At 33.4% G+C, this 12343-nt stretch overlaps 2 protein-coding genes and 1 non-coding gene across 8 annotated transcripts; 2 read left to right on the forward strand and 1 right to left on the reverse strand.

Moving 5' to 3' along the window:
- The first annotated feature begins 3723 nt into the window (after positions 1-3723).
- On the forward strand, positions 3724-6455 carry LOC104724416 (serine/threonine-protein kinase STY13-like). The gene is made up of 6 exons (XM_010442901.3): positions 3724-4326; positions 4767-4899; positions 4998-5193; positions 5279-5403; positions 5499-5657; positions 6033-6455. Exons 1-6 carry the CDS (start codon positions 4196-4198, stop codon positions 6348-6350), a joined length of 1062 nt encoding a protein of 353 aa, XP_010441203.2. The 5' UTR covers positions 3724-4195; the 3' UTR covers positions 6351-6455.
- Positions 6456-6569: 114 nt separating this feature from the next.
- On the reverse strand, positions 6570-6641 carry TRNAD-GUC (transfer RNA aspartic acid (anticodon GUC)). Its single transcript has one exon. It is a non-coding gene; the product is annotated as a tRNA-Asp (tRNA).
- A 1633-nt stretch (positions 6642-8274) lies between these two features.
- Positions 8275-10791, forward strand: LOC104724417 (SAGA-associated factor 29 homolog B-like). 6 transcript variants are annotated; one of them, XM_010442902.2, is made up of 9 exons: positions 8275-8629; positions 8919-9012; positions 9146-9225; positions 9346-9461; positions 9548-9633; positions 9844-9897; positions 9979-10132; positions 10245-10258; positions 10371-10791. In XM_010442902.2, exons 1-9 carry the CDS (start codon positions 8512-8514, stop codon positions 10471-10473), a joined length of 819 nt encoding a protein of 272 aa, XP_010441204.1. In that variant the 5' UTR covers positions 8275-8511; the 3' UTR covers positions 10474-10791. The 6 variants fall into 6 exon arrangements, with proteins under 6 accessions (XP_010441204.1, XP_010441205.1, XP_010441206.1 ...); XM_010442903.2 differs by having other exon boundaries at positions 9352-9461; XM_010442904.2 differs by having other exon boundaries at positions 8326-8629; positions 9355-9461.
- The last annotated feature ends 1552 nt before the right edge of the window (positions 10792-12343 follow it).

A 12343-nucleotide genomic window follows, 5' to 3' on the forward strand; every position in this document is an offset into this window, starting at 1 on the left:
TTGCTTCACCTATTGAGGAAGAGCATCAGTTAGATTTACGAAGAGTCGTAGAATCTACGCCTGTGGAGCCTGAAGTGCGTAGGTCCGAAAGGACACGTCACGAACCTGATAGATATGGGGTTTGGGTGACAGATCATCATGATATATTTATTATAGAGAATGATGAACCCACGTCTTACGAAGAAGCAATGATGGGCCCTGACTCCGATAAGTGGTTAGAGGCCGCTGAATCCGAAATGGATTCTATGTCACAAAACAAAGTATGGAATTTGGTTGATTTACCTGATGGTGTAAAAGCCATTGAGTGTAAATGGGTTTTCAATAAGAAAACTGACATGGATGGTAATATACAGATATACAAAGCTAGACTAGTAGCTAAAGGTTACAAGCAAATTCATGGTGTTGACTATGATGAAACTTATTCTCCAGTTGCAATGTTTAAATCTATTCGGATTCTCCTAGCAATTGCCGCTTATTATGATTATGAGATTTGGCAAATGGATGTGAAAACAGCTTTCCTTAACGGAAACCTGGAAGAGGATGTGTACATGACACAACCTGAAGGTTTCACACATCCTGAGAATGCTGGGAAAGTATGCATCAACGTTCTATTTATGGGTTGAAGCAAGCATCTCGGAGTTGGAATCTTCGTTTTAATGAGGCAATGAAAGAGTTTGATTTCATTAGAAGCGAAGAAGAGCCTTGTGTTTACAAGAAGACTAGTGAGAGCGGAGTTGCATTTCTAATATTGTATGTAGATGATATACTACTTATTGGAAATGATATTCCTTTGCTTCAGTCTGTGAATACTTGGCTAGGAAGTTGTTTTTCAATGAAAGACATGGGAGAAGCTGCATACATTCTTGGAATAAGGATCTATAGAGATAGACCAAATAGACTAATTGGACTAAGTCAAGATACTTATATAGATAAGATCTTACATAAGTTCAATATGCATGATTCTAAGAAAGGCTTTTTACCAATGTCTCATGGCATAACGCTCAGCAAGACTCAGTGCCCTAAAACGCATGATGAGCGAGAGCGCATGAGTAGAATTCCATATGCTTCAGCTATAGGTTCTTTCATGTATGCCATGCTTTGTACTCGGCCTGATGTGGCATGTGTTTTAAGCATGACGAGTGGAATATCCTAAAGTATTTAAGAAATACTAAGGATAAGTTCTTGGTGTATGGAGGAAGTGATGAACTTGTTGTGAGTGGTTACACTGATGCCAGCTTTCAGACAGACAAAGATGATTCTCGATCTCAATCTGGATTTATCTTTTGTCTGAAAGGAGGAGCGGTGACTTGGAGAAGCTCCAAACAGAGCACCGTGGCAGACTCTACAACCGAAGCTGAATATATTACTGCTTCTGAAGCAGCAAAAGAAGCTGTTTGGATTAAGAAGTTCATTGCTGAACTTGGTGTGGTTCCTAGCACTTCTGGGCCGGTGGATCTTTATTGTGATAACAATGGAGCCATCGCTTAAGCGAAGGAACCCAGATCGCACCAGAAATCCAAACACGTTCTAAGACGATATCACCTTATTCGTGATATAGTTGATAGAGGAGATGTAAAGATTAGCAGAGTTTCAACGGATGCAAATGTTGCAGATCCTTTAACCAAGCCTCTTCCACGACCTAAGCATGAGAGTCATACGACTGTTGTGGGCATTAAATTTCTAAAGATGTGATCTTGATTCTAGTGGGAGAAATGTATTTTATGATATGATATTCATGTTTACATACATTCGATGTATTTTCAAATTAATGAAATTTGTTTCACTATTATTTGGTTATTGGATAATTAAATAATTGTCCCAAAATAATTTATTTTATCATTATAGGTCATCAAGTACATGACTTGATCATGAAACCCTATAAATGAAAGATAACATAAATGATTGAGGTCCCTAGTCAAGGTTATTACAATGGGACATTAATAACTATAAATGACTAGTATGTGAGGTGACTGATGACTAAATTTCATGGAGTCATTGATATGTAGTATAAAAGTCAATCACATTAATATGTGTTGGAGAACAGTATTGGACTGACCCGCTATGAGAACTCTACAAGAATGTTATATGAGTGTCATAAGAGTTTCTCATCACAACTATAGAGTATAGTCCTTTGACCTGAGTTTGTCATTTTTTCTTATACATGGATTGGTCCGCTTTGATCATGTCAAACGTCAGCCGTAACAGGTGATTATAAAGACAGTGATTGGGCGTATTATGAACTGTGTAAGGAACAAGGATGGAACAAGATGGGATTTGTCCCTCCTATATAACAGGAGATAAATATCTTTGGGCCTATCGAAGATTTGATACTGGAAAATGCATGGCCGTGCTCAAACGATGTGAAAGTCAATCGTTTGTTTTATCAGTATAAACCGGAGTTCGATAAATATGATTTAGCTTAATAAGGATGACACTGTTTCTTGCCTTATGCTAAGATCTAGATATAGCGACGAAAGGATTATCGGAATAGATGATTCCAGTACAAGTGGAAGATTGTTGGGAATGTCCTGAAATCACTTGTACTAACTTTTGTGTAGTCAAAGGTTTGAAAGTCGAAGTCGTATAATATTAGACGATTATAACGTTTTGCTAGAAACCTTTTATAATCAATGACTTTAGAAGTTCATTACTAATATTATTCAATCTTACATGGTCACACATCTAAGCAGACTGGATTAATGCAATATTGGGTTTGATATAAAATATATATATATATATATATATATTATATGAGATATATATATATATTTATATATGTGCAGTTATAAAATATGTTAATATAATACATATCTATATTTGATATATATATGTATGTTTATAAACGTGCACGTAAGTGAGAATTGGGCTTGGCCCATTAGCAAACCTAAACGAGTTAGGTTAGCATCCATCAATATATATAATGACGTTTGCGTTTAATTAGATATGACTAAGATTCTCGCCGAAACCAAACCTAAGACAAAAATATTTGTCACGATCGAGATCTGATCTCTACGGCACTAGCATCCCGTTCAATCCAGTTTGTGTGCATGTGGATATCAGTAGAGGCACAACGGTTGGATTGCTTTACAACCTTAGTTTATTTTACTTCATCTTCCGCTGCGAACTATCCAGATATATTCATAATCTGATGATATAGATTTGATTCAATATTTACATGAATCCTGGCAATAGAATTTGTGACTAGTTTTATAAATCGTTATAAACCGGTTCAAATTCCAACATTTACTGCTTCAGGCCAATATTTTATTTTTCTTACACTAATTAATCATATGATCTCACTTGTAAAGTACTAAAAAGTACTCATCTTGATCTTGTAAAAAAACGGTTCGCCAGTTCGCCTTTCTCACCGCACCGACGATTTTTTTAGTTTTGCCCACGATCTCTAAATTTTAAATTCATGCAACCATTTTTTTGTCTTTATGTCAATTAATAAAAGAGTGTTGTTCGTTAAAGATTTTGTTTTTTTCTTTCAATATTTATATAACTATTTATTTATTTTAATTTTTAAATATATATTTGTTTCACCGTTCTATCTTTACATTCTAGGAAACTTCCTTAATTTATTTTGTTCATAACTTTGACTTTTTCCGGTTATGTCCGGTTCTATTCATTTGATTTTATTCGGTTTGTGTATTATTTAGTCAATTTTACGCTTCTGTAACTTTGGCCGACCAAAAAGGACAGAACAAAACAGAGAGAGATACGAAATTTCCTTGTCACTTTACTTACGCGGCGGATACAGCAAACATCTTTTTTCTGATCATTCAGAACTTTTTTGTCTTATTACTAATTCAAAATCCAAAAAACAAACCACAAAAACAAAAAAAGTTTACAAATACATTAAATTCAAATCGTTACCAGCAGTACGACCATCTTTATCATCACATTTTTGACCATTTCTCCATCTGGGTTTTATTATCTTCAGTTTTTTTTTGTGTCACACAACTCAGTTTCAGAATATCTTATTTTTGTATTTTTTGTTATCACAAATTGATATTGTTGTCTCTTCTGAGTTTATTGTTCTATTATTATATTTATGGAAGTCTCTTGATTTCGCTTTTATATCCCCAAAAAGCATATTTTCTTGATTGTACCAAGAATGATTAATTGATCATCAAAAGGGTTTTGATTTGACAAGTCTCTATAATCAAAATAAAATCTAAACCTTTTGGTAATGGGATCTGTAACTGAGTGTTACTCTAATGAAGTGTTTGAATTAGATCCTAAATGGGTCGTTAATCCTCAACATCTCTTTGTTGGTCCCAAGATTGGTGAAGGTGCTCATGCTAAAATTTATGAAGGAAAGTAAGTTTACTTAATTCAATTTTGCTCCATTTACATATTAATATCATAAAAATTCAAATTTTGGCTTCATTTTTACTCACTCTATGATTCTTGGATGAATCTTAATCCATTATTGTTTCCCTTTTTCTCGGGGATCGATCTTTCTTGGTTCTTGAACTTGTTTTTGAGTACAGAACTCGAGACTTTGCATATTTGAAGAAAAGATTGAAAGTTTTGGCTGAAAAATATTTAGTCTTTAGTAATATATGTTTCAGTTTAATGGGTTGTTTGATGAGTTAAGGATCAAAGAGGTAGTCTTTGTATCAATATTTGTTAATGTAGCCACTGGAAATTTAGTGTGAATCAGTTTTTGGTGTAAGTGAGAATCTTGGTTTGGTGACGTGTTATTGTTGATGAAGAGTAGAGAGATTGATAAGGAGATGTGTGGTTTCTTTGTTTAGGTATAAAAACAAAACAGTTGCTATTAAGATTGTTAAAAGAGGAGAATCTCCGGAAGAGATTGCGAAAAGAGAGAGCAGATTTGCAAGAGAGGTCTCTATGTTGTCTAGAGTTCAACACAAAAACTTGGTTAAGGTTCAGCTTCTTATCTTTGACCAAATCTCTGGTTCATATTTCTAGAGAGTTTGGTTAAGAGACAAGGCTAAACGTTTTGATTCGGTAACTTTGTGTAGTTCATTGGAGCTTGCAAAGAACCAATCATGGTTATAGTTACCGAGCTTTTACTCGGTGGTACATTGCGTAAATACCTTGTGAGTTTGCGTCCAGGGCGTTTGGACATACGTTTAGCTGTTGGGTTTGCTCTTGACATTGCACGGGCCATGGAATGCTTACACTCTCATGGAGTCATCCACCGTGATCTCAAACCAGGTGACAGTTTAAACCGATATCACGCGTCAAAACTTTCTAGAAGTCACAATCTTGGTCTGATTTTTATCTTTTTGTTGGATGGCAGAGAATTTGATCTTAACTGCAGATTATAAGACGGTTAAACTAGCAGATTTCGGTTTAGCTAGAGAAGAATCATTAACCGAGATGATGACCGCAGAAACTGGTACATATCGTTGGATGGCTCCCGAGGTACTAATACTATTCTCAATGAAATCATTTTTCGTGTTCTGCATTTGCCTTTTGGCTCCAACAATTTGCTGAATCCAAAAGTTACGGTTAAACAGCTTTATAGTACGGTCACATTGAGGCATGGCGAGAAAAAACACTATAACCATAAGGTAGATGCCTACAGCTTTGCTATCGTCTTGTGGGAGCTTATCCACAACAAGTTACCTTTTGAAGGCATGTCAAATCTCCAAGCTGCTTACGCTGCTGCATTCAAGGTTTGATTCTTGATTCTGAATTCTCAACCATATTATGATTCTTGATTTTCAAGTCTCAACCATTTGATTTTGATATCAAAGTTTGCACCTTGATCCATTTGATTCTTGGTTTTCAACCGTTTACTATAATTTCTACCGTTTGATTTTCGACCGTTTAATTCTTCTTGATTCCGAAGTTTGGTTCTTGATTTTTAACATTCTTGGTTCTTGATATTTTTTTGTTTGATTCTTGATATCTAACCGTTTAGTTCTTGTGTTTTGAAACATTTTGATTCTTGCTTTCTAACCGTTTGAATCTTAAATCCAAACCATTTTGTTTCTTAAGTTTCAAACCGTTTGATTCTAATTGTTGTATGCTTTCATATTTCCGGTTAGAACTTGAGGCCTAGTGCAGACGATTTACCAGGGGATTTAGCAATGATCGTAACATCTTGCTGGAAAGAAGATCCAAACTATCGACCAAACTTCACAGAGATTATTCAAATGCTTCTACGTTGCCTCTCCACAATCTCAGCACCTGAGCTTGTTCCTCCGTCCATTAAACGTGTATTCTCGTCCGAAAACGCGGTATTGCCACCAGAGTCGCCTGGAACTTGCTCATTGATGGCTGTTAGAGACGGAGATCAGATTCCTACCGATGCAAACTTGCAGCAAAAACAAGTTAGAGAAAGCAGCTTCTTTTTCTGCTGCTAATATTTGATTGTGTGGGTTATATAGGGTGAAAAATAAGAGAAGTGGTTTGAAAATGTAATGAATAATTTATTAGTTTCAATATTAATAGCTTATATTTTCAACTAATGAATTTTACTGAGAAAGTACCGAAATTAAGGGAAGTTGAAAGTGTTTTAAACTTAAAATTCCAAAAAAGTTTTAAACTTAAAATTCCAAAAAAAAAAAAAAAAAACAAAGTTACGCCGTTGCCGGGGATCGAACCCGGGTCACCCGCGTGACAGGCGGGAATGCTTACCACTATACTACAACGACATTGTTGTTAAGATAAACAATAATAGTTAATTGAAGCAAGATTTAGTGCAAATACAAAAATCACATGTCAAAAGAAGCAAAATAATTACTAGATGATTGTAATAAAGGTTTAAACACTTTTCTTTTATCAAGGTGCACACATCATGAGCACCTTATAAAGCATGCATAGGTACATGTTAAACCATGTATTTTGAAGGGGATCTTATTGTGAACACTTTCAAAATCGAGCATAAATACATGTAAAACCATTAATATTGAAGGTGATCTCATTCAAAATCACCTTCAAAATCCTGCATGTGTCATACATGTAAAACCATATTTATACATGTAAAGTTGTATGTTACACAATTCTCTGATTCATTGTATTTCCAGTTAAAATAAAGCAAAATAGTGAAAAAGTAAAATGCATTCATCATTTTTTACAAGATGAAAAGTTGAGGACTCATCCGAAACATGTTTTTGACATATAACACACTATAATTGGTTAAGTTTATTTTTAATATTTTAATATAATTTTACGTTTCTTGACATATGACACACTATAATTGGTTAAATTCATTTTTGTTATTTTAATATCATTTAACTTTTCTTGACATATGACACACTATAATTAGTAAATTCATTTTTATTATTATTTAATAAATAATAAAATTATATTACAAATTATTAAAATAATATGTTGAGAAACTGAAAGAGTTTATAGTGATAAAGATGTTCTTAATTTTCATTTGTTTCTTATTAATCCAATATCAAAGATTCTTTTTCAAAAGAGAGATTTTTTAAGTTTTCTGTACAATATTTGTTAATTATTATTGACAAATTATAAACTTTTTTAAAAATAAAGAATTGAATGCTATATAGTTTTAGGCTTGTAAATCACACAAGAATAATGCATTTCCCATTTATAAACAGGTTTTAATAAGTGTAAAAATATTTAAAATTGGATGAATTAGTAAGAGATGGATTAATTGGATTAATTATATACATCAAATTGTTCTTTCTTTGCCCCCTTGACCTCCAAATCACATTTCCATTTTTACTAAAAAAAAACTTGAAAATCTTTTTATTTTGAGGTATAACCTAGAAACTGAAAAATCTAGCTGCATGAATTTCAATGGTGATTCGTTTAGACAATCTAATTTAGATTTACTCGGTTTCTGTTTTCTCTTTTCTTACATATGACATACTATCACTGGTTAAATACATTTTATTATTTTAATAATTTTAATATAGTTTTACGTTTTTTTGACATATGGTACATTATAATATTATCATTTTTATAATTTAATATTTTAATAAATAATAAAATTATTAAAATAGTATATCTTGAGAAGCTGGAAGATTTTATACTTTGTAGCAATAAAGATGTTCTTAATACTTCATATGTTTCTTATTAATCCAATATCAAAGAGATTTTTTTTTTCCAAAAGATAAATTTTTATTGTTTTCTATATAATATTTATTAATTATTATTGATGAATTGTAAACTTAAAAATAAAATAAAGAATTGAATACTATAGTTTTAGGCTTGAAACACAAGAATAATGCATTCCCCATTTATAAGTAGTTAAAATTAGATTATTGAGGAATAGCTGTTCCTTTTTTTTTGTCTCAAGCGACGTCGTATTTTCTTGACCTACAAATGACATTTAAATTTTCGCCCAAAAAAAAAAAAAAAAAAAAAAAAGCTTAAGGAAAAATCTGAGAACTGAAAATTTGTTTTTGTTGGATTCTCTCAGATTCCAGAGATTGAAACTTTGTAATACGTTCGGGCATCTAATTTAGATTTACTACTAGGTCTCTGTTCTCTCTTTCTTACATACTTTGCTTCTTTTTCTTTCCTACTTTTTTTTTTTTTTTTTTTTTGGAAATGTCGTCACCGGACATTGTCGGAATTCTGGAAAACACGAAGGAGCTTGATCGGTTAAGGAAAGAGCAAGAAGAAGTGTTGGTTGAGATCAATAAGATGCATAAGAAGCTTCAAGCTTGTAAGTGTTTTTCCCATTTACTCCTTACTAATACTCCTCGAACAATTTTGGTAATTTATTTTCTTTGTTCTAACAAATTTGTGTCTGATCTGATCTGAGACTTGTAAAAATTTTGTGATTTGACTAGTTATTATCAGTGAAAGTTTCGATTTTGGATCATGGAGTAATTAGAGAAATTAAATTTGAATTAGGGGGTTATACAATGCCATTGAATCTACAGATTAAAATACTAATTTAGATTGCTGCGATCTACGAAATCAAAATCATGAAAGCTTTGTTTTGTGTGCAGCTCCTGAGATAGTTGAGAAGCCTGGTGATATCTCATTGTCAAAGCTTAAGAATTTGTACATTCAAGCGAAAGAGCTCTCCGAAAATGAAGTAACGTAAGCCAATTTCTTTATCATAGTTGTAAAATGTTAAAGACTTTTGAATGGATTATGGGACTAATGTTATCTCTAAATGACCAAATTTGTATCCAACAGTAAGACCCTTTTGGCTTTGTGTATAAACACGCAGCGTGTCGAACATTTTGCTTGCTCAGTTGGATTTGCTGCTTCCGTATGGACCAACCGGGCAGCAAAGGAGAAAATTAGGAGGTACACATTACAGAGTTACTTTAATTGAACTGTAATGTTATTCTCTGGCAAGGTACACATAACAGAGTTACAAAGGAATTAAGAATTTTTTACCGATGCTTTGTAATGATGTCACATAAGTGGCAGAAGGCAATGATCAGAAGAGGAAGAGGATGAAAGCTGATTCAGATGTCATCAGACTTTCTCCTTCCATGAGGAATCAAATTGAAGCGTATGCAAGTCTAAAGGGTGAACAGGTAGATACTATGTTACATCTACTTTCTTTATATCTGTTTTTATTTGGATCAGTTCAGTGCTCACAATGTCTGTCTGATTTATGCAGGTAGCTGCGAGAGTTACAGCAGAGAGTGCAGATAAGGACGAATGGTTTGTGGTTAAAGTAATCCACTTCGACAGAGAAACAAAAGAGTAAGCTTTAACCTCTCTTCGGCATAAGTTAGTTGTCGATGGCCTGATATTATGCCAAATTTTTGAATCTCACACAAATGGATTCTTCTGGTCATATCTGAAGTTTAATAAGTCATGTCCTTAGAGTTCTTTGTCTAAGGTTTAGACTGAAACTGTTAAGTGCACATGTTTCATTAATGAGTCTAAAAATGTTTCAAACTTTAATCACAGAGTTGAAGTACTTGATGAAGAACCAGGAGATGATGAAGAAGGAAGCGGTCAGAGGTAAAAACTCATATGAAAACTTTTGAGTTGTGATTTGGTGTTTGGGAAGTATACTGAGATTTATTCTCTTGGAATCTTTAGGACCTATAAGTTACCAATGTCATGCATTTTACCATTCCCCAAACGAAATGATCCTTTAACCACCCAAGAGTTTCAACCTGGTAAACACGTCTTAGCTGTATATCCCGGGACAACAGCACTCTACAAAGCAACTGTAGTAAGTACCCCACGAAAGGTTAGTATTTTGTCACAACCATACGCATCTATCTTTATAACTTGTCTTTCTGTCTGAACAAAAACACTAACCTCGAGCTATTTTACATGGATGTCAATTCCTGCAATATCAGAGGAAGTCTGACGAGTAAGTTCTTCAACCTTTTTCAGCTTGCTTTGTCTTAAATTTGTAGTCCCCTTGAACTGGACTCATGTTTATCTATCTATCTATCTATAACAAGAACTGTTCGTTTGATTAGGTACTTGCTGGAATTCGACGATGATGAGGAAGATGGAGCATTGCCTCAAAGAACAGTACCTTTCCACAAAGTGGTAGCTTTACCAGAAGGTCATCGTCAGTGAAAGAAAACAACTCAGCGGTATCCATTGATCACATCAGTCTCTTGTAAATAAAGCGAAAAGCAAGAAATTCACGAAGAATTTAGTAATCAGTCTCCATGGCAAGACCAATCAGAAAAAACCGCAGTCTCTTTCATGTAGTTTAAAAGATAAAGTTTATGTTTGTGTGTGCAATATAAGTTAAAGCTGTAACCTTTGTGTCAAAAGGAGATGTTGAATGAGAGAACAAAAGAGAAGCTTTGTATCATTCGCTTCGCGAGAATGTAAAAAACTCTGTTCTTGTGGTATGGAATCCAATGAGTAGTAGATTTAGACAGAAAACTGTTCCGAATAACAAAAATTAAAACCTCGATCTCTGTCTATTTTAATCGGTCTCTAAGCTTCCAAGTCTCTCTCTGTTAAGACTTGAGAGAGTTGAGACACAACTTCTAAATCTAAGGTGAACCGAACAAACTTCCAATTGGACCAAACTAAACCAATCCAAAATGATTCAATTAAATGAACCATTAACTTTCTGAGGCTGTTCAAGAAAGTTATGCATCTAATAACTAAATTCTTAGATGAGCTAGAGATTTTGGATAGACACATATTCGTAACCAAACCGAAACTCATCAACTTGTAATTCGAATTTCACGGTCAAGAAAATTTCTACCAATTTTGAATATCAAATTTTACATTAATTTTTTTAATAAGTTTATTAAATTTATACAAAATCACATTTAAATATATTTCAAGTAAATATGATAATTAATTAGTTTATTTTATTATATATGATTTTCCCCTAAACCAAATCGAATGTAGAGGTTTTTATCTTTGATAACCGGAAGGCAGATTTATAAACTAAAAAAAAAAACTGAAATTCCTTTATTGAGAAGCGTTACATATTAACTAAACAAAATAAGGAGCTAAAAGTAAAAATCATTTTGGTAACTGAATTATACGATGGAAACAAAGCAATCTATCTAAATATATTTATCTATAGGAATGGAAACAAAGCTATTTAGCAAAATATATCTATCTATAAGAATGCATAATGAAATAATAATATTTTGACAATTCATTCTCTCATAATGTCGTTGTGGTCAGTTCGTGGCCGGAACAATTTTGTCCGACTACTGCGAACCAACAGAAATTTCACCGGAGTTTTAAACGATTTTGCTTCTTTATTTCGTTTTAATCCTTCTTCTTCTTTTGGTGATGCTGAGAAAACTATATTAAACTCCGTGGTTACGACTAATGAGTCGGTGTTGGATTCGGTGGTGAAGATCCACACTTTTTCTAGCAAGCCTAACATTTTTTATCCTTGGCAAAATAACCCACAACGACATTCCAAAGGCTCAGGTATGTATACATACATATTAGCATGTGCATGGAATTCGTAGATTAGAGCCTTTATGAAGTTTCATTGGAGCATATATATACTAAACTTTTGTTTTTGAAGTAGAGCTTCGTTTTTGGTGTATATAAAGCTTAAAACTCATGCATGTGGTGACTAAGTCACATATTGGTGTTGTTTTTTCGTTATTTTTGACTCAATTTTTGGATATTATTTAGGGTTTGTGATTTCGGGGAAAAGGATTATTACAAACGCTCATGTGGTGGCTGATCACATATTGGTGCAAGTCATAAAGCATGGCTCACCAAAATAGTACAAAGCAGAAGTTAAAGCCATCGCGCGTGAATGTGATTTGGCTATTTTGGTGATCGAAAGCCAAGAGTTTTGGGAAGATATGAATCCTTTGGAGCTTGGAGACATGCCCTCTCGGAATGAATCAGTAGTTGTTGTTGGTTATCCAGAAGGTATATATAGTGAAACTGTTTACATATTAAAGAAACGGATAATGAGTTCATGATCTGCCTTCAATAATTCAAT

The sequence above is a fragment of the Camelina sativa genome, chromosome 11, assembly GCF_030686135.1.
Source record: "Camelina sativa cultivar CO46 ecotype springtype chromosome 11, ASM3068613v1".
NCBI lineage: Eukaryota > Viridiplantae > Streptophyta > Magnoliopsida > Brassicales > Brassicaceae > Camelina > Camelina sativa.

Coding starts and splice junctions, on each gene's coding strand:
- LOC104724416 (XM_010442901.3), top strand. CDS start 4,196: ATGGGATCTGTAACTGAGTGTTACTCTAATGAAGTGTTTGAATTAGAT. Junction 5,404..5,498: donor ATCGTTGGATGGCTCCCGAG/GTACTAATACTA, acceptor ACGGTTAAACAG/CTTTATAGTACGGTCACATT. Junction 5,658..6,032: donor CTTACGCTGCTGCATTCAAG/GTTTGATTCTTG, acceptor ATTTCCGGTTAG/AACTTGAGGCCTAGTGCAGA.
- LOC104724417 (XM_010442902.2), top strand. CDS start 8,512: ATGTCGTCACCGGACATTGTCGGAATTCTGGAAAACACGAAGGAGCTT. Junction 9,226..9,345: donor GCAAAGGAGAAAATTAGGAG/GTACACATTACA, acceptor ATGTCACATAAG/TGGCAGAAGGCAATGATCAG. Junction 9,634..9,843: donor TTCGACAGAGAAACAAAAGA/GTAAGCTTTAAC, acceptor CTTTAATCACAG/AGTTGAAGTACTTGATGAAG.